General features: G+C 44.0%; 1 protein-coding gene across 4 annotated transcripts in view; it reads left to right on the top strand.

Annotated features, from left to right (window-relative positions):
* TMEM135 (transmembrane protein 135) overlaps positions 1-25,713 on the top strand; it is a 465,661-nt gene that overhangs the window by 314,537 nt on the left and 125,411 nt on the right. For all 4 annotated transcript variants that reach the window (XM_075061746.1, XM_075061748.1, XM_075061747.1 and 1 more), the window contains one exon: positions 16,554-16,600. In XM_075061746.1, coding sequence (XP_074917847.1) covers positions 16,554-16,600 — 47 coding nt within the window. The remainder of the gene's footprint in view (positions 1-16,553; positions 16,601-25,713) is intronic.

Here is a 25,713-nt window from a genome sequence, read left to right as displayed (position 1 = left end):
GCTCAGTTTATTGACCCTGTAACATAAATCAAGTGGTGGATGGACCATGCAAGGAAAAAACCTGGAGTAGACTTCCTGGCCGCTGGATACTATTTTTCAACTTTAATTCACTCAAAATACAGAATTATATTATTTATATATTTAGTATTTTTCTCTTTTCAAGATTGCTGTTAATTTTGAAATTTGAATTTTGCTTTAATATATTTGTTGTTTTGTAGTTATTGAGAATGCTGGCTACAAAGTACATATTGCGTGTGCTTCTTTTGATTAATGCAGGTAATCTTCTGTTTTTCTGGCCCTGAAGGTTGTCTGAAAATAAGGCAGGAGATTGTGAAAGGTCATATTTGTTGAATGAGGGTTACAGTAATTTTTGTGTCTACCCTGTGCCCCTCCTTTTGCCTCTAGTGGTGCTACTATGGTCCTGCATCTCACTCTGAGTGGTCTTTAATTTATAAAATTAACATAAATGTAGGGCTGAAAGGAACATCGAGAGGTCATCTAGTCCAGCCCCCTGTGCCGAGGCAGGATCAAATATACCTAGACCGTCCTGAGCAGGTGTTTGTCCAACCTTTTCTTAAAAACCTCCAATGAGGGGGATTCCCCAACCTTCCTTGGAAGCCTGTTCCTCTGCTTAACTATTCTTATATTAAAGTTTTTCTTAATATCTAGCTGTAAAGGGATTGGCACCTGCCTTTCGTGAGAACCCCCTCTGGTTGATGGTTTCTTTGGCAGGTCTTCAGCTAAGTTCCTTGTAAGCTGCATGGCCGTGCAGCAGCCTATTAAGTGCCGTGCAGGCGCTCAGGGAATCCACACAGCTGGGACCTGCCCTGGCTGGGGGAGGTGCCTCTCCCCTGACCCCAACTCAGGCATGGACCTGCCGCAGCTGGGGAAGGGGCAGCGGCAGCCCAAACCCAGCCTTGGCCCAGGCCTGCCGCAGCCAAGGGAGGGGTGTCTATCCTGTGGCCCCAGCCCTTGAGCTGCTGTGGTGGGGAGAGATGCCTTTCCCCTCCTCCACCCCAGCCCAGGTGCTGCTGTAGCCCCAGAGTAGCCTGCACCTCAAACCATCCCCGGCTCCACCCTAAAGCCCACACCACCAATGAGAGCCCTCACCCCAGTAACCCAACCCTCTGCCTCAGCCCTGAGCTTCTCATCCCAAGCCCCATCCGAGAGCCCGCACCCCCAGCTGGAGCCCTCTCATCCCTCTGCCCCAGCCCTAAGCCCCCTGCCACACTCCAAATCACTCAGACCCACCCCCACCACATGAATTTTGATGTGTCACACATCATCTCCATACTGGTGCACATAACAAAATTCATTTCGCAAATGTGTGGGGAAAATTAGAGGGATCACTGGTCTTCAGTGACTCTGCTCTCCAGACGAGTCAAAGACAGTCTGTAGATGGAACAGAACAAACCCCAGTCCACCAAAGCTTCCTCCCTGGAGACACTATCCTCTATAACAGTCCAACAGGGCCCATTGTGTTGCCCTCCATTGGTATGTCTTGTTTGACAGTCTCCCTCCCGGGCTCAGTCTTTAAACACACTAACAGAGCCTATTGTGGTACCCTCACTTGGTCTGGCTAGGTTCTGGGGTCAGTCCTTGCTTGGTCTCCTCAGCCAGCCAGAAACTGCTGCCTGGCTCCCCCCTGTCTTGAGCAGTCCTCCCTCGGCTCAGATCTGCTTGCACTGATCTGTCTGTCATCCTGCTGCTTTGCCAACCAACCAGGAACCTGGTTCTCACTCTTCTAGCTCCAGGAAGCAACTGAGTTATCTGTCTCTGCTATTTCTTTTTATATGGCCCTCCTGGCCACTCCAGAAGCCCCTATGATTGTCTGCTTCTTCTGCAGTCACACTAGGCTTCCTGGAGGACTGCTTCTCTGCTCTTTTCTGGAGTGGAGTGAGGTGGTGCTGTGAGGCCTCCAGCAGGGGGCCTCCAGACCTAGTTCGTTCTGTCACAGTAACCTACATCTCATGTGTTGCAGATTAAGCCTATTACAACCTGTTCTATCTATCTAAACAACTGCCCATCATTCTCTTTATAAAAGCCATATTTGAATGTTATCAGGTCACCATCAGTCTTCTTTTCTCAAGACTAAACATGCCCAGTTTTTTTTAATCTTTCCTCATAGGTCAGGTTTTCTACAGTTTGTCCACGTCTCTGTTAAAGCATGATGCCCAGTATTGGACACAGTACTCCAGCTGAGGCCTCACCAGTGTTGAGGAGAGCGGGACAGTTTTACCTCTTGTGTCATACATACGACACACCTCTTAATGCATCCCAGAATATCAGCCTTTTTTGCAACTGCACCTTATTGTTTACTCTCATTCAATTTGTGATCCACGATAAATGCCAATTCCTTTCCAGAAACAAATTAGTCTGGCACTTATTTTATATGGGAATTTGTGGAGTTGTTGCAGTAACTGCAGTTGTAACACACTACTGTTTAGTGTTTGATCTCTGCCAACAAAGTAAAATTAAAAGAAAATTTAGTAATGTAATGTGTGTGTGACACTTATGCTGTCCCTCACTATCTCTGTTTTTAGAAATAAACTGGAATATGATAGCTATCTGCAGATGAAGTGTCTCGTTACAAATTACAGAGCCAGTCTAACAATTTAAAGTGAACAGAAACCCAATTGTATTGCTGTTCTCACAAAATTAATAATATATTGAGAAGACTCTTTTGTAATGTTATTTATGTGATGGTTCCATCCTCTTTTCTTTACCCCAGTCCAGTGGTTCCCTTTTTTTGTATTTTTGACCACATCTTAATAGAGACAGTCTTATCGATCCACTTCCTTTCCCATTTGCAATTTCATAACACTCCTGTGGAAATTACAACAATTATTGTAGGATTAGTAAGGTTTTGCTTGAAATATTATTCTTGTGTGAATTCCATGAGTCTTGCTTCAGAAAATCATTTTATATTTCCTGCTGAAAATCTCACTATGGGACAACATTTTTTTAGTTGTTGAATGGTTATCCTCACATTTTTCTGTCTACTTTCTTTCTCACTTCACCCTCTCGTGAGAACCCTCATCTCATTGCCCAGTAAATTTTCATCAGACTGGTTTGTTATCTTTATTTTGTCATTGGATTACTTCCCCATTGTCCATTTGCCTAAGTATTTTAGGCCCAGTTATTTAAGTCAGTTATATTGGCTACAGACAGTAAATAGGAAAATGAATGGTTTCGGTAGGCAAAGCCTTTTACAATTTCAATCAAGAGTAAAGCAATACTTTGCTATTTCCTCTTAGTCGTCACAAATCTTAATGATAAAATTGATTAATTATAAGTCAAAATACTCACTTCTTAAATGGATATATTATGTGCTTTTATACTGGGGGAAAAAGTCCCATAAAAGACATGGAGTTACCTTCTTCGCTGCACATCCTATGTGCTCTGTTTACAAGAAAAACAATAGTTTTCTAATGACTAGCCCTACAAATTCAGCCTGGGAGCCAATGGACTTGATTGATATATGTGATTATTTGGTTATATATGTTCATTCTTTGTTTGCATTTTTGAGAGAATATTAATATAGAAAATATTATACATATTTTTGCCTCTTAAATAATTAAACATTTCATGTTTTTCACTTCATAGATTGTATGAATGTTCAATTTTAAATCCACAGAGGGCTTTTGTTTTGTTTTGTTTTGTTGGAGCACTGCATTATCCTTTTCCTTTTTCATTTAACAAAGGCTTAAATTATGAAGGGAACAATTTTTGCTGTTTATTTTTTTAGACTCTTATGAGAAAGTATTAATGTTTAAAAACATTAATGTTGTCAGGAAGCAAAACTACTTCTGTGTAAATACACAAGCTGCAGAATAACAAGAAGATTAATAAAATATATGGCAGTAATAGGAAATGAAGGATACATTCTGTAAAATATCTCCCTTGGAGTTATGTGTGAGACTTTGTCATCTTACTGTAAACATTCCAATTGCTCAGGCATAAAACATTGGTTAACGTTTATAGCCCTGAATCACTCCAGTTGAAATTATTAATGTTGCGGTAGCTGCAGATATATGAACATGGATTTGCTCTTGCTGCTGAATCCTAGGCAATCTGTGACTCTGGTCATAACCAAACTGTATAAATTGGAAGGGTTTTTTGTCCATTTTAGTTGGGGATGCCATGTGTTTTGATTTAATTCCCACATCTTTCCCTTAAAAATAGTATCCAGAGAGGTGTTTGTTATTTTAAATAATATTCTAAAACCAATTTTTTTCCCTTGTGATTTAGAGGTTACTTTAGGCATCTGTGTGTGTGGGCATAGCTCATTTTGTATTCTCACAACTGTTTCCTTGTTTTGTTAGTTCACAAAATGAAGGAAACTTTTAAAATACAATCAGCTTATGTAAAAAATGTAATCTAACATTTATAAAATGTGTTTATCAAACATTTTTAAGTGCATATGTAGAGATAAAATACGTGAATAGGACACAATGAACTTGAAATCTAGTCAGCTTTTTTTTTTTAAAAGAAATAATTAAAAGTAGTTTCGGGGGATGCCTGTCCTACTATAGTTCCCTTGTCAATTTCAGGGGTTTTTTACATTTCCTGTTTTAAAAAACAATTTTCTGTCCCCCAGTGCTCACAGACAAGTGAAACTGAGGGCCTGACTTTGTAACCCTTAGGCTGAATCATATTTACTTATGTGAATAACTTCATTAGGATCAGGATCAGTGAAATCAATTAAACACAAAGTAAACAAACATTTTTTTCCTCCAATACCTTGTGGTAATCTTCCCATGTTACTAAAAACATTAGTAGATATGTTTTCACACAGTGTGATTTTTGAGTTGATGATATCCTCCTAATTAACAGCATATTTAAGATTTAGTGTGAAATCTGTCCCTATTGTAGTCAGTGGGAGTTTTGCCACCAATTTCAATAAGGCCAGGATTTCCTCCTTACTGTAAGTGTACTATCAACTGATTAATGCAAACTATTTTTGTAAAATTGGAGGAAGTTCTTACTGTATATTTCCCTATCTACATATGTCCGTTTTGGTATTTGCATCATAAACTACTTTGCACAGAAGTTTGGCCTTCGAAAGAAGGCTTCTCTTTGTAATTATATTTCAAATGAATAGGGGAAAGATCTGACCTATCAGGTTATAGCTTGGTTGCATAATAAATTGGGTATTGACTTCAATTACCTAAGTATTACAATATTTCTTGTGAATTAAGGGAGTTTTATTTTGGCTCCCAACTGCTTTATATTAAGGTGTTTTGTAATTTAATCTCTTTTACGTCACTTTGTGCTTATTTCCCAAGGTGAGTGTGGTAATGAGAGAAGAGTTTACTTTATGAAGCTAGCAAACTGTAAAGATTAGATTAGAGCAGAATATGACGTGGAGGTGAACTGGAAGCAGATTTTCATAAAGGGGACTTTACATTTATTTGAAGTAATTTCACCACAGAATTTCAGTATAAATCGTCAGTGAAATGGTGCATATATACTAAAAATGTTCTCAGACAATGCAGGTGATAAACAACAATGATATTTTAATCCAAAATCAGCAGAGTACTTCTAGACAATACATCTGAACAGCAGTCTTTATCTAATGACATGCTCCCCGGTTGGCTATTTGAGATCAAACTGACCTTGTAACAAACTGAACTGCTGCCAATATCACCACTGCTGCTAAAACAAAATAATTAACTTTTGCCAGCATGCTGAGCTACAACTGAGACAGCACATGTGGATGGAAATTCTGTATGGGACTATGCCGAAAGGTAGCAGTGAAAATATGCTGAGGGAAGAAGCAGGTACTTACCAGAAGTGCAGTGTTTATATGTGCAACAGTAGTTTCATTAACTGCAGAAATGAAGTACTTTAGTCATAAATGTAAGTATGCTTCTGGTTTGAGCAGGCTAGTTACGAAACTGAAACAAATCCTCCTCATTTTACCACTTTGTTTTACCGACAGTGTGACTTGAGATGTGGTACAAATTGTTTATTTAAGAACACAACCCAAGCAAAGTAATAATGCAAATTAGAGAAGAAGACTAATATGTTAGAACAGGCCTGCACAACATATGGCCTCATTGTGTGGCCCACGGGGTGATTCTAAATCCCCCGCACAGGGCGCTCTGTGGGCAGCCCAGAGCCCTTTAAATCCCAGCCGCGGCTGGGAGTCAAAGGGCTCTGGGCTGCCTGCAGCGGCGGGAACCCCAGAGCCCTTTAAATCCCAGCTGCGGCCGGGAGTCAAAGGGCTCTGGGCTGCCCGCAGCCGCGTGGAGCCCAGAGTCCTTTAAATCTCAGCCGCGGCCGGGATTCAAAGGGCTCTGGGCTGCCTGCAGAGATTCCCGGCCGCGGCTGAGATTTAAAGGGCTCAAGGCTCCCCGCCGCTGCGGGCAGCCCAGAGCCCTTTGAATCCCAGCCGCAGCTCCAGCAGATGGGCTGGGGCTGGGATTTAAAGGGCTCGGGCTCCCCTCAGCGATGGGAGCTCTGGGCCCTTTAAATCTCTGCCCCAGCCTCGGCCCTTTAATTTGTCCCTGAGGGCTCCCAGCCACCTCTTCAGCTGGGAGCCCCTGGTTGATTTCAAATCAAGTATCACCTCCCCACCCCCAACTTTCCTTTTTTTGGCCCACAGCTGTTTTGGTGGGGCGGCGCTGGAGAAGGAGTGTTTATTTCTGCAGGCCTGGGCGGTGCTGGAGCAGGGTGTTTTCGCGGGGCTGGGAGGTGCTGGTGGAGAGTGTTTCCGCAGGGCCGGAGGGTTTCGGCCCTCAGCTATTTTCTTTGGAGTAATGTAGCCCTCGCCGCTTTACGAGTTGTACAGGCCTTCGTTAGAAGATAGCTCGCTAACCTACATTTTACAGTATCTTGGCCGGGTTAATTGATAGAAGTCCCAAGCGGTGGGGACTGCATGACTTCCCTTTTCCAGAGCTTAGTAGATTTCAGTATTTCCTGATAGTCAGCTTTATTTTCTCCTTTTTAAGTTTTATCACATTCTTCTAGTTCTTCGAGTGATTGCTCATGTGTATTCCACAATAGGTGTGTGTGCTTGCCACGTGCACCAGTGCCGGAAGTTTTTCACCCAGCAGTACCAGTAGGGGAGTGTCCTAGTGCCCCCTGGGGTGGCACCTCCATGGCAGGGTATAAGGGGCACTGCATGCTCCCCCCACTCAGTTCCTTCATGCCGCCAGCGACGGTACTTCTGAACTGCTCTGCTCCAGTTTTGCTGTAGCTCATCCCCAAAACTGCTTGTTCATTCAGTGTATGGTACCTGTAGTTAGTTTAGTTTAGCTGGAGCACCTGGGCCGGGTCATGGGCCAGGTCATGCTCCATGCCCCAGGTTTTAAGTCGTGCGACACTTGTAGGCAATCTATATCAGTGAGTGATCCACACGTGGACTGTTTATGCTATTTGGGGTAAACCCACCTCAGCGATTGTTGCAAGATTTGCAAGTCATTTAAGCCTCGGACCAAGAGAGAAAGGGACATCAGCCACCGAGCTATTCTGATGGAGTGGGCACTGACCCCCATTCCGGTGCGCCACTCCAAGTCGGCACCAGGTACCACGGTGTTGATGCACGGTAACCCTTCGGCGCCATCGACTAGTCGGCATCGCTCCCTGTCCATGGGGCATGCCAAGAAGGCTAGGAAGAGGCCTTCGTCACCGCGGCACCAGAGTATACCCAGGATGGAGACTAAACTGATGCTGGGCATGCCTCAATCCCCACCGTCGAACAGAATAGCCCGGCCTATTCAGAGCAGGTCTTTCCGGATGCCCTCCACACTGAAGGCCCTGCAGGCGGCCCTTGATGCCCACCAGGCTGTCAGGTTGGGTTCCGTCTGACTGAGACTCTTGGCACCACTCCGCCTTGAGGAGCGAACACTGACGGGACCGAGGCAGATGATGCCAAAGGTCCTCGTCTCGGAGGGGTACTGCAGCCAGTCACGGCACAAATGTCAATGTCGTTCCTGTTCGTTGTGCCGCTCCAGGACCCCACCACGGGACCACCTCTGCAGCCCCGGGCGTCGATTGCTGGTGTTCCGCCATCATGGGTCTGCCCACCAGAGCTGATTGCGGAGCAGCTGTTACTGATGGTATCGGTCGTCCATGTCAGGAACTACAGCTAATCAGGAAAGAGATCTTGGAGTCATTGTGGATAGTTCTCTGAAGACGTCTGCGCAGTGGCAGTCAAAAAAAGCAAACAGGATGTTAGGAATCATTCAAAAAGGGATAGAGAATAAGATGGAGAATATCTTATTACCCTTATATAAATCTATGATATGCCCACATCTTGAATACTGCATACGGATGTGGTCTCCTCATCTCAAAAAAGATATACTTGCATTAGAAAAAGTTCAGAAAAGGGCAATAAAATGATTAGGGGTTTGGAATGGGTCCCATATGAGAAGAGATTAAAGAGACTCGGACTTTTCAGCTTGGAAAAGGAGAGACTAAGGAGGGATATGATAGAGGTGTATAAAATCATGAGTGATGTGGAGAAAGTGAATAAGGAAAAGTTATTTACTTGTTCCCGTAATATAAGAACTAGGGGCCACCAAATGAAATTAATGGGCAACAGATTTAAAACAAATAAAAGGAAGTTCTTCACACAGCGCACAGTCAACCTGTGGAACTCCTTGCCTGAGGAGGTTGTGAAGGCTAGGACTATAACAGGGTTTAAAAGAGAACTAGATACATTCATGGAGGTTAAGTCCATTAATGACTATTGGCAAGGTGGGCTAAGGAATGTTGTCCCTATCCTCTGTTTGTCAGAGGGTGGAGATGGATGGCAGGAGAGAGATCACTTGATCATTACCTGCTGGGTTCACTCCCTCTGGGGCACCTTGCATTGGTCACTGTTGATAGACAGGATACTGGGCTGGATGGACCTTTGGTTTAACTTGGTATCGCCGTTCTTATGTTCTTACGGGATCGTGGTCCCGTGGTCGGCATTGCTTCCAGCGCCGCCGCTCCTCCCAGTCCAGAGACAGCAGCAGGTTGTATGTCAGCCCAGCCTCCCTTCATAATTTTCCATTAATGAGCCAGGAAAGCCAGGCCGAATAGCCGGCTCCATCAGAGCCACAGCAGGTGCAGTGGCACCGGCCCTGTGGCTGACCCAGTGGTACCAATGGGCACCTGTGCCCCGACACAGCCCCCAGTGGGGGCTTGCTCAGAGGCCGGAGCCTCAGAACAACCATCGGCCTCCCTCTCCTGACCTCCGCGGAAGGAGTTTGTGTGACGTACATCCTCAGCTCCATGCCCAGAGACCAATCAGGTAGTGACCCTCCAGTGCCAGTGGACACACACAGTGCTGCACCGGCTTCCTCACCCTCCCAGGAGGAGGCGATTATGGCCCCTCTTCCCTCCGTCCCGCAGGTGGACTTTAGGGCCCACCAAAAGCTCTTAAAAATGGTTTTGTCAAGCCTCCACCTCCAAGCAGAGGAGATGGAAGAGCCCTCGAACTCTCTGTTTTTAATGTACTGTCCTCCTCGGCACCGGGCAGGGTGGCCTTGCCTCTCCACGAAGGGATGGAGAAAATTTCAAATGCCCTGTGGCAAACCCCGGTCTCCTTGGCCCCCATCTCTAATAGAGCAGAATGCAAGTATTTTGTACCCACCAAGGGGCATGGATACTTGTACACCCACTTTGTTCCTAACTCCCTGGTGGTCAAATCGGTCAACCATAGGGAACGGCAGGGCCAACCAGCCCCTACCCTGAAAAATAAAGATTCAAGGAGGCTGGACTCATTTGGAAGAAAAATGTATTGTTCCTTGAGCTTCCAGTTACAGGTGGTGAACTACCAGGCTCTCCTGGGACGGTACGAGTTCAATCTGTGGGGCTTCCTGCCCAAGTTCAAGGACGCCCTCCAGGAGCACAACAGGAAGGAATTCAAAGTGCTGGTGGAGGAGGGCACAGCAACTGCCAGGGCAACCCTGCAGGCAGCTTCGGATGCAGCGGACATGGCTCCCATTCTCAGGGCTGTCCAGTAAGGCGCAGACCTCCCTGCAGGATCTCCCGTTACAACTTCAAAGCTCTGTTTGCGGAACAAATGGATACAAAGCTGTATGGCCTGAAAGACTCCCACATGAGTCTCCAGACTCTGGGTCTCTATGTTCCGGCTCTGGGTAAACCTAAGTTCAAGCCGTAGTAGACTCCCGCGCAGGCCACCCAGTCAAAGTCGTGGCACTATAAGAGGCGCCCACAGAGGCAGTCTCGGCCTTCCCCCCGTCCCCCTCAAATCCTGGGTCCTCCAAGGGCAAGCAAGCAGGGAAAAGGCGGTTTTGACAAGAATCCCGGGGGCACCCTGCCAGTTCTCACTGGGGTCAACCCTCAATAAAGCTTCCCTTCTCCAATTGGTTGTCTGCTTTCCTCCTGGAGTGGTCATGGCTGACCTTGGACCGATGGGTCCTCAACATTATCTCCCAGGACTACACCCTCCAGTTTACTTCCTCCCAGCCCAACCACTACCACCCCCAGCCCCTGTCCCTCCTGGGGGACCCCTTGCACGAGGCTCTGCTTGAGCAGGAGATGGGGTGGCTCCTTGGCCTAGGAGCGGTGGAAGCGGTACCCAGTGAGTTCAAAGAGAAGGGGTACTGCTCCCACTATTTCCTTATCCCGAAGGCCAAAGGGAGGCTCAGGCCCATCTTGGACCTGCAAGGCCTGAACCAGTACATGGTGAAGCTCAAGTTCCACATGGTCTCCCTGCCCTCCATCATCCTCTCCCTGGATCCCGGGGACTGATACACCACCCTCGATCTGCAGGACGTGTACTTCCACATTCATATATTCGAGAAGCATAGACACTTCCTCCATTTCACAGTGGGACAGGAACACTACCAAACTCAAACAGCTTAATGGGACGAAATCAGGGGGCCCAGATAATCTTCATCCAAGAATATTAAAGGAACTGGGACATAAAATTGCAAGCCCATTACCAAGAATTTTTAATAAACCAGTAAACTCAGGGGTTGTACCGTATGACTGGAGAATTGCCAACATAGTTACTATTTTTTAAGAAAGAAAAAAAAGTGATCCCAGTAACTATAGGCCTGTTAGTTTGACATCTGTAGTATGCAAGGTCTTGGAAAATTTTTTGAAGGAGAAAGTAGTTAAGGACATTGAGGTCAGTGGTAATTGGGACAAAATCCAACATGGTTTTACAAAAGGTAGATCATGCCAAACCAACCTGATTTCCTTCTTTGAGAAGGTAACAGATTTTTTAGACAAAGGAAATGCAGTGGATCCAATTTACGTCGATTTCAGTAAGCGATTTGATAATGGTTCCACATGGGAATTATTAGATTAAATTGAAAAGATGGGATCAATATGAAAATTGAAAGGGGGAGTGGATGAAGGAACTGGTTAAAGGGAAGGACTCACAACGATCATACTGAAAGGTGAACTGGTCAGGCTGGAAGGAGGTTACTAGTGGAGATTCTCAGGGGATCGGTTTGCGACCAGTCTTATTTAATCTTTTTATTACTGACCTTTGGCACAAAAAGTGGGAATTGTGCTAATAAAGTCTGCAGAGACACAAAGGATGGAAAGGTATTCTATAAACAAGAGAAAGACAGAAACTGGATATCATACAGGAGATCTGGATGCCTTGGTAAGACTAAGAGTGAATAGTAATAGGATGAAATGTAAATTAGTGAAAAGACGCGCAAAGTCAATGCAATTTGGGGAATTAACAACAAGAATTTTGGATTATAGAATGGGACCAACATCAGAGAAAGGACTCAGAGTGATTTGGTGATACACCAGAAAGAATGACTATGAGCTGCCAATGTTGATTGCATTAAAAAAGGCTTAATGTAGTCTTGGGATGGCATAAGCAGGAGGTATTGTCCAAGTAAAGACAAGGAGGTGTTAATCGATGTTGAATTACCAAGGCACTGAGTGAGAGGCCTCATCTGGAACCATCTGTGAATGTGCAGTCTGGCTCCCATAGTTTCAGAAGGGATTGGAATTAAAACTGGAACAGGTATACAGAAAGGGCGACTAGGAATTGAATCCAAGGAGATTATGAGAAACTTGTCTTATGAAGGAGAACTGAAAGGAATGGGCTTGTTTAGACCTAACAAAGAAGGCTAGAAGGGAGGAGAGATGCTCTTCTATAAATATGTCAGAGAGAAAGAATAAATCAGAGGAGGAGAGGAATTATTTAGAGTTTAGTACCAATGTGGACATAAAACGAAATGGGATATAAAACTGGACACTAGGAAGTTTAGACTTAATTAGAGGAAGGTTTCTAACCATTAGAGGGAGTGAAGTTCTGGAACAGCCTTTCAAGGGAAGTAGTGGGGCAAAAGACATATCTGGCTTCAAGACTAAGCTTGATAAGTTTATGGAGGGGATGGTATGATGGGATAGCCTAATTTGGGCAATTAATTGATCTTTGATTATTAGCAGGTAAATATGCCCAGTGATCCGTGATGGGATATTAGATGGAGTGGGATCTGAGTTAGTACAGAAAATTCTTTCCTGGGTGCTGGCTGGTGAGTCTTGCCCACATGCTCAGGGTTTAACTGATTGCCATATTTGGGGTCAGGAAGGAATTTTCCTCCAGGGCAGATTGGCAGAGGCCATGGAGGTTTTTCACCTTCCTCTGCAGGGTGGGGCATGGGTCACTTGCTGGAAGATTCTCTGCACCTTGAGGTCTTTAAACCACCATTTGAAGACTTCAATAACTCAGACCTAGGTTAGGGATTTTTTACAGGAGTGGGTGAGTGAGATTCTGTGGCCTTCGTTGTGCAGAAGGTCAGACTAGATGATCATAATGGTCCCTTCTGACCTTAAAGTCTATGTGTCTAATTTTCAGTCTTCCTGTTTGGCCTATCCACTGCTCCCAGGGTATTCTCGAAGTATATGTTGGTGGCGGCGGCCTACCTTAGGTGCTGGGGAGGTCTAGATCTTTCCCTATCTGGACAACTGGTTGGTCAAGGGCAGCTCCCAGTCGCAGGTGCTGGGTTATGCGGCACTCCTTCTGTCCATGTGCACCACTTTGGGCCTGTTGGTGAACAACATCAAGTCCATGTTAGTCCCAGTACAACGCATAGAGTTTATCCGGGCAGTTAAGGTGCACTGGTGGCCATATCGGCCTTCCAGCCGCTAGTGCAGGGCCACACGGTATTTTCCTATGCTATGACTGGCCAATTCCTTAAGAGGTTGGATCATCTGTTTCCTTATGTTAGGCCCCCAGTCCCACAGTGGGACCTAAACCTGGTGTTGGCCTGTCTCACGGGACCCCCTGTCTGTGCCTCTAGCAATGTGCTCCTGGTCACACACCTCGTGGAAGGTAGCCTTCCTGGTTGCGATTATGTCGGCTAGGCGGATCTCAGAACTCAGGGCCCTGACCTCCAAGCCTCCATACACGGTGTTTCACAAAGATAAGGTCCAGCTCTGCCCACACCCTTCATTCCTCCTGAAGGTGGTCTCTGCCTATCACATGGGTCAGGACATTTTTCTGCTGGTCCTCTGCCCCAAGCCCCACGCGTCCAGTGAGGAGCGCCGCCTCCACACGCTGGATGTGAAACGGGCTCCGGCTTTTTACTTGGAGCAGATTAAGCTGTTCAGAAAATCCTTGCAACTGTTCATCGCCTCGGCCGAGTGCATGAAAGGTTGGCTGATCTCCATTCATCGGTTCTCCAAATGGATCACCTTGTGCATCCGTACCTGTTACGACCTGGCGGGAATCCCTCCACCACCAATTGTGAAGGTGTACTTGACTAGGGTCCAGGCCTTCTCGGCTGCCTTTTTGGCCCATGTCCCCATTCAAGATATTTGTAGGGGTCTGCCACATGGTCTTCAGTTCACACATTCACCTCACATTATGCAGTTCTCTCTCAGATCAGGGAGGCAGCTGGGTTCGGCAGGGCCATTCTCCATCCCAAGGGTTTGTGAACTCCTTCCCACCTCCAACAGATATAGCTTGGAATCAACTATTGTGGAATACACATGAGCAATCAATCAAAGAAGAAAAGACAGTTACCTTTTCCGTAACTGGTATTCTTCGAGATGTGTTGCTCATGTCTATTCCACATCCTGCCCTCCTTCCCCTCCGTCAGAGTTGTCTGGCAAGAAAGAACTGAGGATGAGGGGAGCACACAGCACTCCTTATACTGCACCATAACGGTGCCACTCTGGGGATCGCTAGGGTGCTCCTCTATGGGTACTGCTAGGGAAAAAACTTCCGGCACCGGTGCACGTGGCAAGCATGCACACCTATTGTAGAACAGACATGAGCAACACATATTGAAGAACACCAGTTACGGAAAAGATCTTTTATACCTCCATGCAGCACCCTAACTCACTATTCTCCCTCTTATTTAGCTCTTTCAACCTCTTCTCTTGCTTCTTGAAAATATTAATAGCTCTAGGGTGACCATATTTTCCCAAAGGAAAAATAGGACACCCCGGAGCTGGCCTGAGCTGTTCCCCCCAGCCCCCACCCGCTGTCTACTCGCGATCCCCCTACCACCCCAAAAACCCTTTCCTCCTGCACACGGAGCTGATGGTCTAAGCCCCACCAGCACCCGCCTCCCCGTGCACTTGGTTTCTCAATGCCCCCCCTCCTCCCTGCATGCAGAGCAGGTCAGCCTGAGACACTCCCCCTAACCCACCCTCCACCGCAAAGCTGGCATTGTCACTTGCCCCCTCCCCCACCTCCTACATGCTCCTCTGCATCCCGCAGAGAAAACGGGAAAAATGCTCAGTTTGTCAAAAAAGTTGGGGAAGCCGGGACAGGGTCTAAAAAAGGGACAGGACGTATGGTAACCCTAGATAGCTTCCTTCTGAAATCCCTGCTATTTGTCCATATCTTTTGGATAACATTGCGTCCCAACATAATATTCTCTCTAAGTTTACCTGTTTTTAAATGGCAGCCATAGCCAGTGTTTGAGTGCCTCACGAGAAGTTTGCAGTCCAGAAGAGGCCAGAAGTTCCTGGGGTGCAGAGGCACAGGACAAAACTTGCATTCCTAGGAGGCACAGGGAACTAAGCCATTTTTATGTCCTCCCAATTGTGGGCAATTGCAGGGACCTGTGAGGGCTCCAGAGTATTGTAGGCAGCCCTGCCTAAGTTACAGCTTCCTATGGTTGATTAATGTTGCCCTGGTTCCCCACAGCACTGTGTAATGCAGCTCTGCCCTCAGCATATACCGCAACTCTGCCTGTGCCCATGATGTACCCCCAATGCTAGGGCTTGTGGCAGGAGCCTCATAGAACAGTGTAAGCTGCTTTTTGTCCAAACCCTACACTAGAAGGAATTCTTCCCTGGCTGGACATGGGACTCAACTGGCCCTTTTACAGTGACAGCGGACGGGAGAAAATCCCTCTTCTGTGGTGAAATCTTAGTCCAGTTGCAGCCAATGGGAGTTTTGCCATTGACTTCCAGGGACAAAGAATTTTACTTTGAACGTCTAAAGGCAATCCTGGTTATTTTGTGCTGCTTCTGACAATCTTTAAAAGGAAACGAAAGAAAAATGTTTGGAAACTTGCTAATAAATTCCTCCGTAAACCCAATTTGTCTGAATAATAGTAAAAGTAATGTTTGTAAAGCACTTTAAAAATAAAAAATGCTATATTACCATAGTGAAAGTTTGGAAGCTGTATCTCTGTCACGTGGAAAAGACTGGTAACAGTTCTAAATGCCAAATCTCAAGTGTTCCCGCTAAAGTTCATTAAACGCTAAAAATAGCTGTGAAATTTGCTATCCTAAAAGGTCAACATTCCTGTCTTTGTGGACACTCAGATGGAAATTAGATATTTTTCCTTCCTGTGTTGACTATCTTAAAGAGGCGTCTAGAATGGCCCTGATGGAGAAACTACGAGGAGCAATAAACAAACTTATCAGGTCACTTGTGAAAGGCCTACAATAATTTAATGATAAGCATTCACTTTCTCCCTTCATGGTACCATTTCAGTTTTATTTAATCTTTCCTTATAGAGTCTTCTAGCCTTTAGCTCTACAGTATATTTACATTGGAGTACTTTAAAAAGGGGGAAAGTTGTAAGATATGTCTGAATAATTACACTGTATATACTGTGCTCTGTATTATTTCCAAATGGAAAACACTAAAAATGAAATGATAAAAGTTCCAAATTCCTATTCCTAGGGTGGTCTTGAAGGTGATGTTCTCAGACCAGTAAAAAAAATATTCTGCTCAGCTGTCCCCCACAGAGCTAAATTTATCTCTGTTCTATACAACCTTGGTATCCTTCCATTTGAGTGAATTGTAGAACATTTCATCCTATGGTTGGTTATGTAAAACTTTACATGAAGGAAATTAATCTCACATTATTTCAAACTCTGCCTGCTTTGCTGTTTTTGTCATTGCACCATCCTGACCTAGCTTTTATATTTTTATTTATTCATTTATACAGGGCCTGAACTAAAAGCCTACTGAAATGATGATTATTTCTGTTGACTTCAATAGGCTTTGGATCAGGCCCATTCAACATGGAAAATGAAGGTAAACTTCACATTCTAATGTCTGTGAGGCCTCCCCTGATCCTAAACAGATTTAGATATAGAGATAGTCTAACCTTCTTATGTAATAATGTTCTTTCTCCTTCTTATAGGTCCTTTTGTTCTGCATCACAGCTGCTCTGTTCATGTTCTTTTTCAGGTATGTTATGTTACTAGTATTTCTATTAATATTAAAGGATTACTTGGAACAGAAAATTGCCCACTAACTCATTTAATTCTGAGCTCATGATACCACCACCTAATATAAGTCTACTGGATAGGTCCTAGTGCCACTTGCTGCTGTTAGTTCCAAAACTTAATGGTGCATGAAGACAAATTATCCAAAGATTTTAGAAGAAAAGTGAGTTTATGAAGTGTGTATCTATGTGTAAAATGTATATGTGTGTGTGTATATATTTACATACACACACACACACACAAATAGTTGTGGAACTTATTTAAACTAATGAAAACTGTGCTAAGGCAGCCGTTGTAGGTACGAAACCTCTGTATTCCATCCCAGTTGTTCTGAATGGTTTACTGCTAGGAAGATAGTCGTTATTCTTTATAAGTAAATATTAGGACCATATGAACTAATATATACAGCATGTATACTGATCATTTCAGTAACTGTAAAATCACAATAAAAGAAGTGATTGTAAAATATCTTTAGAGTGCAGGTGTCCCTATTTGGTGTTCCTATTTTTAATTGGAGTGTAGCTGCTTTTTAATTTGTTTTTACATATTTTATTATTATATATCAATTTGTATTCTTTTAAAAAATATGCAGTGTGTGGTTTTGGTTCAAAACTCATTTTAAAATGTTCTTTTTCTTAGTTTGTAAGAAATGTATATTAAAAACGTATAACTTTTCAGTACTTGAATTTTAAATATCAGTTTCCTAACGTCATTCCATCCCTATAATTGGGTAGTTGTTCCTTAAAATAACATATACCTACAACCTTTGTGTTAGAATTTTCTGGCAGAGATCCTGGAGTTTCGCAACTGTGTTTTTTGTTTTGTTTTATTTTTCATAATTACATAGCCATTCAATCACTTACAAATATTGGCTGAGAATATACTGTGGAGGTGCGGGAACATCATTGTAAAAGCTTCTAAAAAGCATTCCTTTCCTCATCCACCACCCATTAAGGTTCTGAAATTGGCAGGCTCCTCTTTGTTTTGTTATGTGCTGCTCTCCTGAGTTGTGCTATGGCAGCATATGAATAGCTGGGGATTTCACTTGTAATGTTGATACTAGACACCTGTCTAGAGGAATTCTTATAAGAAAATCTAAAATGCTGGGTAATTTTGTGAAAGTTATGAATGCTGGTTATTTTAAAAGTTGCTAATTGTTTCTGTGGTGGTGAACCAGTGATTCAAAGGGAAAATTAAAAGGTAAATTAAAAACTTAGTACAGCACATTAACCAGCTCATGTAGGGCATTTAGCATAGCAATATATTGTATGTTGCCATTTAAAAATTCCCTTTGTTCTCTGTGAAATACTCTAATAAATTCTTGCTTAGAGACATCACTGAATGTGTCATTCTGTAATACCACCACTTTTGAGAGTCCCTTGGCTGGATACCAAAACCACCTTCTCTCTTCTAGTAGCCCAGTCACATCAGGACAGGATTGAAGCATACTAATGAGGCAGCATCAGGACATTTTACTGTCTCTATTCATGCGGTAGTAACATATGAATTGCCATACTGTGATTCAACTGGTACAATAACCTATCTTAGACCATGGCCAGAAGATTCTTCCAAGAAAGTACTGCTATCCTTTCTGCAGTGAGGCACGAAAAATAAACCCAGAAGATCTGCTATGACCTCACTGCACCATGCATAGTGAAGGATGTAGATTTTAGAGCCTTGTGCAGTCACAGGTCCCTCAAAGGAGAATCCTGTGGGGCATGGTTCACAATGTCTCTCCCTTTCTGCAGAACGGATTTCCTGCCTCCTCAAAAATGACTGCAATGGAAGGGCAACCCTGAGGAGCTAGATGGGGAGCCAGGACAATTCAATAAGGGGTCAGACAGAGTACCTTCAAAGAAAAGAGAAAGGTGGTGCCCAAATGTTGGCCATGATTCCAGCCATGATCTGGGTACAGCTGCAGCATATTTCCATCCTCTACAAATAAGACTACAGATGGAAGATGTTGGTCTCAGTTCTGTTTCTGAGGATAAGAGTGAATTCTGTAATGGGCCCTCAAGCCCATCTTTTTTTTTTCTTCTCTTGAGCCAGGGTCTCTCCCAGTTTTTTTTCTCAATTAACCTGGCCCAAATGGAAATCCCATGCAGCAGTCAACTTCAGAGTACACTCTGGATCTGCAGGCCTGGAGTCAGGTTTGCAGCAAGGGAGAAAATTGTTAGCCTAATAACTGCAGCAGAATCCCTCTGCTCCCAAATAGGACCTTCGCTCAGGACCGTGTCCTGTCACCCATCGGTGATAAATCTCTCAACCCCCAAGCTCCTTTTCCCAGGAGCCTCTGGAGGGAGCTTTGTGTAGAGAGCTACAGGGGCTGTCACAGGAAGAAAAGAAGACAAATCACATGGGGAACAGTCATTAAACTATCTGTCATCTGGTGCAGAGTTGGGCAGTAGACACCAGGGAGTTTTACTGCATGCTATTCCTGGTCACAAACAAATCTCCTGTTCCTGGTGACAGACAAATCCAGAAGGAGCTCAACTTGGAATATCTCCAACAGATTCCCAGAAAATATCTAATCCAAGATGGGGACACCCAAATCTACTCAGACATTCATCACATAGAGGATTTTCCCATTGTCTAAAGGGGAAAGTCTTCTCTATCCCCCTTTATTGATCCCACAGGAAAAACCTATGCTTTATTTTGGGACAACAGCATTTCCAATTCAGGTTTTTGGCCTTTGGTTTGTCCATCAGTTCTAGAATATCCCATTTGGTTAAGGTTGTCTTTTCCAGGGTCTACAAGTCAAAAACAGCTATTTATATTGATAATATCAGAACTGTCTACTTGTGGCAATAACAGCCTTATGAGGAAGATGGAAATCACGTGCCTTATAAGAGAGAATCTTCCAAGCAGCTACATGGTTCAGTTCACACATGCTCTTTGTTCTCCAAGTTGAGCTTGGCTGATGCTGCCTTTGGGACAAAAGTGCTCTGATCTGTAGTCCTCCAGTAAAAGAGAAAAAATCAATATCTATATATAATCTTAATAAGTTATCTCTCTCCCTTTAGGCATTGTAAGATCTCATCCCTATGATCTCATCGTAATGAATATGTGGTCGCTATTACATGAGAATAGGACATTTTTTCCACGTCTCCCTGAAAATTTCCTTTCTTAGCACAATGAATTTCAACGATCCAGCCCAACCTAAAGTGATTGTTCTATTGTAAACAAAGATCTGATATGACCTGGCTGATAAATGTATACATTTCTGTTAAGCTCTGCAGTATATGTAATATCTATCTTGAGTTATTTGTGAAGTGAATTCAATATAGACCATTTTATCAGGCAGTTACCATTTGCTGTGGAAGTTTATCTCAAACTGGCAGGACCAAACCTCTTCCTGTCAATGTCTGGCATGTCTGAGTCTTCCTCCAAAGCAGCAAATAGGCTTAGGATCCTACATAATGGATCTGTGAACATTATTACTCAGAGAAAGGAAATTTTCATGTATATCCATACAAACTTATCTATTATGCATTGTGTAAAAAGGTATTTCCTTTTCTCAGTTTTTGAAGTTTTGTCTTTTATATTTGTTGGAAAATCCCTTATTCTTGTATTAAATCAGGTGCTGTCATATATCTTCAAGTAATCAGTCATTTTATATGCCTCTCTTATGTCCCTTCTTATCTGGCTTCTCTGTAAACTACGCCATCCTGATCTTTTTAATCTCTGCTCAGATGGAAGTCTTTTCATGTATCCACTTCATTTCCTCTGCTAATCTCCAGACCACTTCTATTTCTATTGTTTCACTTTCAAGACAAGAGTGACCAAACCTGAACATGGTGCTCAAGGTGACAGCATATCGCTTGTCTCTAAAATTACATTACAATATTTCTATTATTATTTTCTAAACTAGTCTTTATGTACCCAAACTTTTTTTTTCTTTTGACAACCACTGCATACTGAGTAGATGTTTTCACAGAACTCTCCATAAATATCCCCTGGCTTTTTCCCCCTGGCTGGTTACAGCTAATTTAGAAGCCAGCAACGTGTGTCAGTAGTTCACATTATTCCTTCCTTTCTTATAGGTAGCTAAACATGAAAACGCCAGTGCCCAGGAGATCAGTCCAATACCTTTAATGAGCTCTGAATTTAAGAAACAACTTACATTTCAAACCATCTTTGTTACAAATGAGCAAGTTTGTAAGGTGTTGGCTATTCAAACAGCCAAATTAAACTAGATACAATTCGGAGTAATAGTTTTCTTCTTCTAAATCTACATGTGGGATCTGTGCAGAGAAATGTGGCTATAATTCTGTCTGCTTTTACTTGACTAACTCTTTCCTGCCTTGGCTCCTTTTGTAGTGATCACATCTTTTGTATGGCTGAAATTGTCTAAGTTGGCTCTTTTCAGAGGGATCTCATTTTTTTAAAATATGGCTGATCATTTTGTTTTGTAACTGGGCTCTTTTGCTACAAGTAAAATATTTTGCTCTGGGAATTTGTCAGGAATCATTATTAATCATTCTGTTTGCAGGGGAGGTTTAGAAAATGGTTTGTTTCAAAGCAAGTATAAACAGGAAATCACTCGAGAGTGATTCACTTTGGCCTGCTAGACTTAAAACTCATTTTCTCTTTTTCAGAGTTTGGGGCAACACGTTCATTACCGGTCATTGCCCTTTCACTGTTGTAATCCTGAACATTACTAACATGGTCCATTTACAAGTAAATGTGAAAACAAAGGTTTTCTGAAGGCTCTAGGAATTGGTAGGTCTCATTGCCACCTGTGGATGTCACGACAAACACACCTTTAATTTTCTGGGCAGAAGAAAAACTCTCCTGTTCTAAAGTAAATGAGAATATATATATCATGTTCCTGAGACTTTAGCAGAAGTTGGTTTGGATCATTCTACTAATAGCCTTGGCACAGTATAATATAACTTAAGATGTGCACTTCTGTAAAAGAATGCATTATGATATTTTTACATACTGGGTATCTGCTGGGAATAGCTGCAGTTCCACACAAATTTCCTACAAACCATTTGGCAAAGTCTGATATACAAAGGCAATTTAAGTATGCAGTGTAAGTAGTTTGAATGCACAGGTTTAATTAAAATTCTCATGTTGGCCTCTTGAAAGTAACTTATTGAAAAGGCCTGAGTAAGTCCTCAGTTTTTCCCATTGTACAGCTGACCCCAGGTTACAGGGATTGAGAAAGAAGAGAGAGGAAAAGGGCAGGCTGAAGACACCAGATGAAGGGAAAGGCAATCAATGCTGTAGTACATAGGAGTAAATTGTACATTAATATCTTCCTGAGACCTGGGTTTAGGACCTGAAGCTGTATGGGGATATCAGAGCAGATCATCTGAAAACTACTGCAGGACAAACTTGATTTTTAAAGGTTGTGATGTTGTTCCTCGCTTTGTTACTGAGCCGGGTGGCTGCAGCTCCCAGCCCTGGCTCCGCAGGCGAGTCCCTCCTGACCCAGGCGAGGGAGTGAAAGGGGAAAAGCAGCGAGCAAGAGGGAAGTGGAGGGAGAGACGTGAATGGGGGTGGAACCTCGGGGACAAAAGGTGGGGCAGGGATTTGGAGGGAATAGGTGGGGCAGGGGAGGGTCTGACACTCCTGCCGGAGTGTCCAGTTTTTAAATATTACCAAGTTGGCAACCGTAGTATAGGGGGAAGGAAGCTTCCTGTGAATGCAGGAGTATGGGGATAGGAGGGGAAGCAAGGGGATCTACTGAAACTTTGTGAGGGGCAGCAGGGGCAGCTGGCCTCAGCCGGGAAGGGGCATCCTGCTAGTTCCTACTGCCACTCCTATGTCAGTCCCTAGAGGGCAGGTGCCCACTGCCTTCCTGGTGGCTGGTGCCCTGTGCACAGACACATTCTTGTCCCTTGCGCTTGTGCTGGTGTGCTGTCCCATCCCCCACCCCGCTGGCTGGTACACATATTCTTGCCCCTCCCCCAGGCCGAATGTCTCCTCCAGGACCTGTGGTGGCTGAAAGGAAGGACCAGTGTGGACCAGGGAGTCCTACCTGATCTCATGCACTGTGGAAATGAAAGCTACTCCAGCCCCTCTTCCAGATCCCGTTCTCATCCATCTTCCCTCCCCCAACTCCCCATGTGTGGAACATACTTGGGTCTGGCTTTCACTTCTCCCAGATATTGGGGCGGGAGTGCTAGCCTCTCTTCCTATCTTCCCAATTACACCGCCCTGACATATGTCATTGTTAAAGGACATCTGTATATAAAAGCTTCCTCTCCAAATAATCTGCCAGCCCTTAATCTTTGCATCTCTGTCTGTGATGTGGCTATCCCCAGCTTCATTCTTGACAGCTCACAGTGCTCATAACTCCATCCTGCATCTCCGATAATGCCTCCCTTCCTCCAGCAACTCTTCTTTCAACTCTTCTCAGCTGCCTTCTAGGTTTGTTAGATGCATCAGCAGGCTTTTTAAGCAACCTCCTGCAAAGTCTGCTGAACGGTCCAAACATTTTATCCGACGCACCAGAAAAGAGAGGAAGTCTGACAGAGAGGGTGCTGTAGCTTGGACTGTGGGAGTGGAGTTACAGTCTTAAACTGGGAAAAGGGGAAGAAAAAAAAAAGATTTTGGTTGATTGTGGTAGATAATGAAGAGGACAGATCATGAATACAAAGGGGTCTGGGACGCTTGGTAATATGTATTTTAATATGGCCAAATATAAAATTGTACATCTAGGAACAAAGAATATAAGTCGTGTATAGGATGGGGTCTCTATCTTGGGATGCAGTGACTCTGAATAAGACTTAGGGGGTCATGGCGCATAATCAGCTGAACATGAGCTTCCAGTGAGATGCTGTGGCCAAAAGGGCTGTGGATGTATAAATAGGGAAATCTTGAGCAGAAGGAGGGAGGTTATTACAGCTCTGTGCTTGGCACACTGTGAACACTTCTGGAATTCTATGTCCAGTTCTGGTGTCCACAGTTTAAGGAGGATGCTGATAAGTTAGAGAAGATTCAGAGAAGAATCACGAGAATGATTAAAGGATTGAAATCCATGCCTCATAGTGAGACTACAGGAGCTCAATCTATTTAATTTTAAAAAGAGAAAGTTAATGGGTGACTTGATTAGTTTGTAAGTGCCTACATTGGGAACAGAAATTCAATAATGAGCTCTTCAATCTAGCAAATAAAAGTCTAACAAAATCTAATGACTGAATGTTGAAGTTAGATAAATTCAGACTGGGAATTAGGGCAAATTTTTAATAATGAGGGTGAGTAATCATTGGAACAATTTACCAAAGATCATGATAGATTCTCCATCACTAGCAATTTTAAAATCAAGATTGGATTTTTTTTCTGAAGGATATACTCTAGTTCAAACAGGAATTAATTCAGGGAAGTTCTATGGCCTGTAGTGAGGTCAGACTAAATGGTCCCATCTCACTTTATAATCTGTGAATTTGGGGAAAGTTGAAGGGGGACAAAAGGGTAACGGCGGGAAGAAGAGCAAGAATGAAAGAGGAAGAGAGTAGAAATGGGAGGGAAAGAAGAAAGGAAATTGAGACAAGGGAAGAAAGAAGATTGAAACAGAGTATAGAATAGAAAAAAATGCAGGGAAAAAATCAGCTGTAACATGGTATGGCAAGGTTGAATAAAAGTTTTAGATTTATAAAGAAAAGGCATATTTTACTGACAATCTCAATTCTTCCTTTTTAAATTTGTTATGCAGTCTTTTGCTGATACCTCCTTCTATTTCAGTTGTCTCCCACATTTTTTCTCTCATTTCTTTAAAGGTGACCATGAGATCAGGGCCTTCAGAGCATACCTCTCACACTTTCTCGATTATGCTAATATACCCAAACTTTGCCTGCCCACTTCGAGATGCCACCAAGCTCTACTTGGATTTATTCTTCTTCTTTGAGTGATTGTTCATGTCCATTCCAAGCAGAGGTGTGTTTGCGTGCTGCGTTCATGCCAGCCGTAAGATTTTCCCCTAGCAGCACCATAGGGTCAGCCTGTGGGCCCCCTGGAGTGGCGCCTCCATGGCGGCCTATATAGGAACCCGCTGACCTTCCACCCCCTCAGTTCCTTCTTACCACCAGTGACAGCTAGCTGGAACTTTGCTCGCTCTCGCAGCAAGCCTAACAGTGTCTCTATTAAGTGTATATAGTTCGTTTTTTCTCATAGTTTAGATTTAGTGTTAGTTGTAAGATAGTTAATAGCTGTTGGGGGGCTTCCCCCCCCCCACTGTAATTGTCACCCCATCCTGGGGCATGCCTAGGTCTTCAGGGTTTTAAAATCTGTGTGGACTGCAGGAAGTTTATGCCAAAGAGTGACGCGCACTCTCCCTGCTTGAGGTGCCTCGGGGAGAGCCACCAAAGAGACCAGTGCAGTATCTGTAAGGGGTTTCGTCCCAGGACTCTTAAGGACAGAGAGCAGAGACTTAGAGTGCTCCTGATGGAGGCGGCCTTACGGCCACACTTGGACCCCGAGCCTGCCGACCCGGCGCTGAGCATCTCATCCTCAGTGCACAGTGCTCCAGCACCATTAACAAGAGAGGAGGCCCAGTCTAAGGCCAGGTCTACACTGCGACTTTAAATCGGTTTAATGGCCGATATACCAATTTAACGCTGTACCCGTTCACATGACGTCGTCATTAATATCGAGTTAAACGGCTCCTTAAATCGATTTCGGAACTCCTCCCAGACGAGAGGAGTAGCGCTAAATTCGATAGTGATAACTCGGATTAGGGTTCATGTGGACGGAAATCGACGTTATTGGCCTCCGGGCGGCATCCCAGAGTGCAGCACTGACCGCTCTGGACAGCAATCTGAACTCGGATGCAGCGGGCAGGTAAACAGGAAAAGCCCCGCGAACTTTTGAATTACATTTCCTGCTTGCCCAGCGTGGAGCTCTGATCAGCACGGCTGGCGATGCAGTTTGAAATCGAAAAAGAGCTCCAGCATAGACCGTACGGGAGATACTAGGTCTGATCGCTGTATGGGGAGACAAATCTGTTGTATCCAGCTCCGTTACAGAACACGAAATGCCAAAGCGTTTGAATAAAAAACTCCAGGATACACAGCGCTGTGTGACAAGCGTAACGGGAAGCCAGAGACTCAAATGGACGCTCATGAA

This window comes from Chelonoidis abingdonii, chromosome 1, assembly GCF_003597395.2.
Source record: "Chelonoidis abingdonii isolate Lonesome George chromosome 1, CheloAbing_2.0, whole genome shotgun sequence".
In the NCBI taxonomy this organism is placed as follows: domain Eukaryota; kingdom Metazoa; phylum Chordata; order Testudines; family Testudinidae; genus Chelonoidis; species Chelonoidis abingdonii.
The sequence above is the reverse complement of the archived record's forward strand: the minus strand, read 5'-3'. Positions and strand labels throughout refer to the sequence as shown.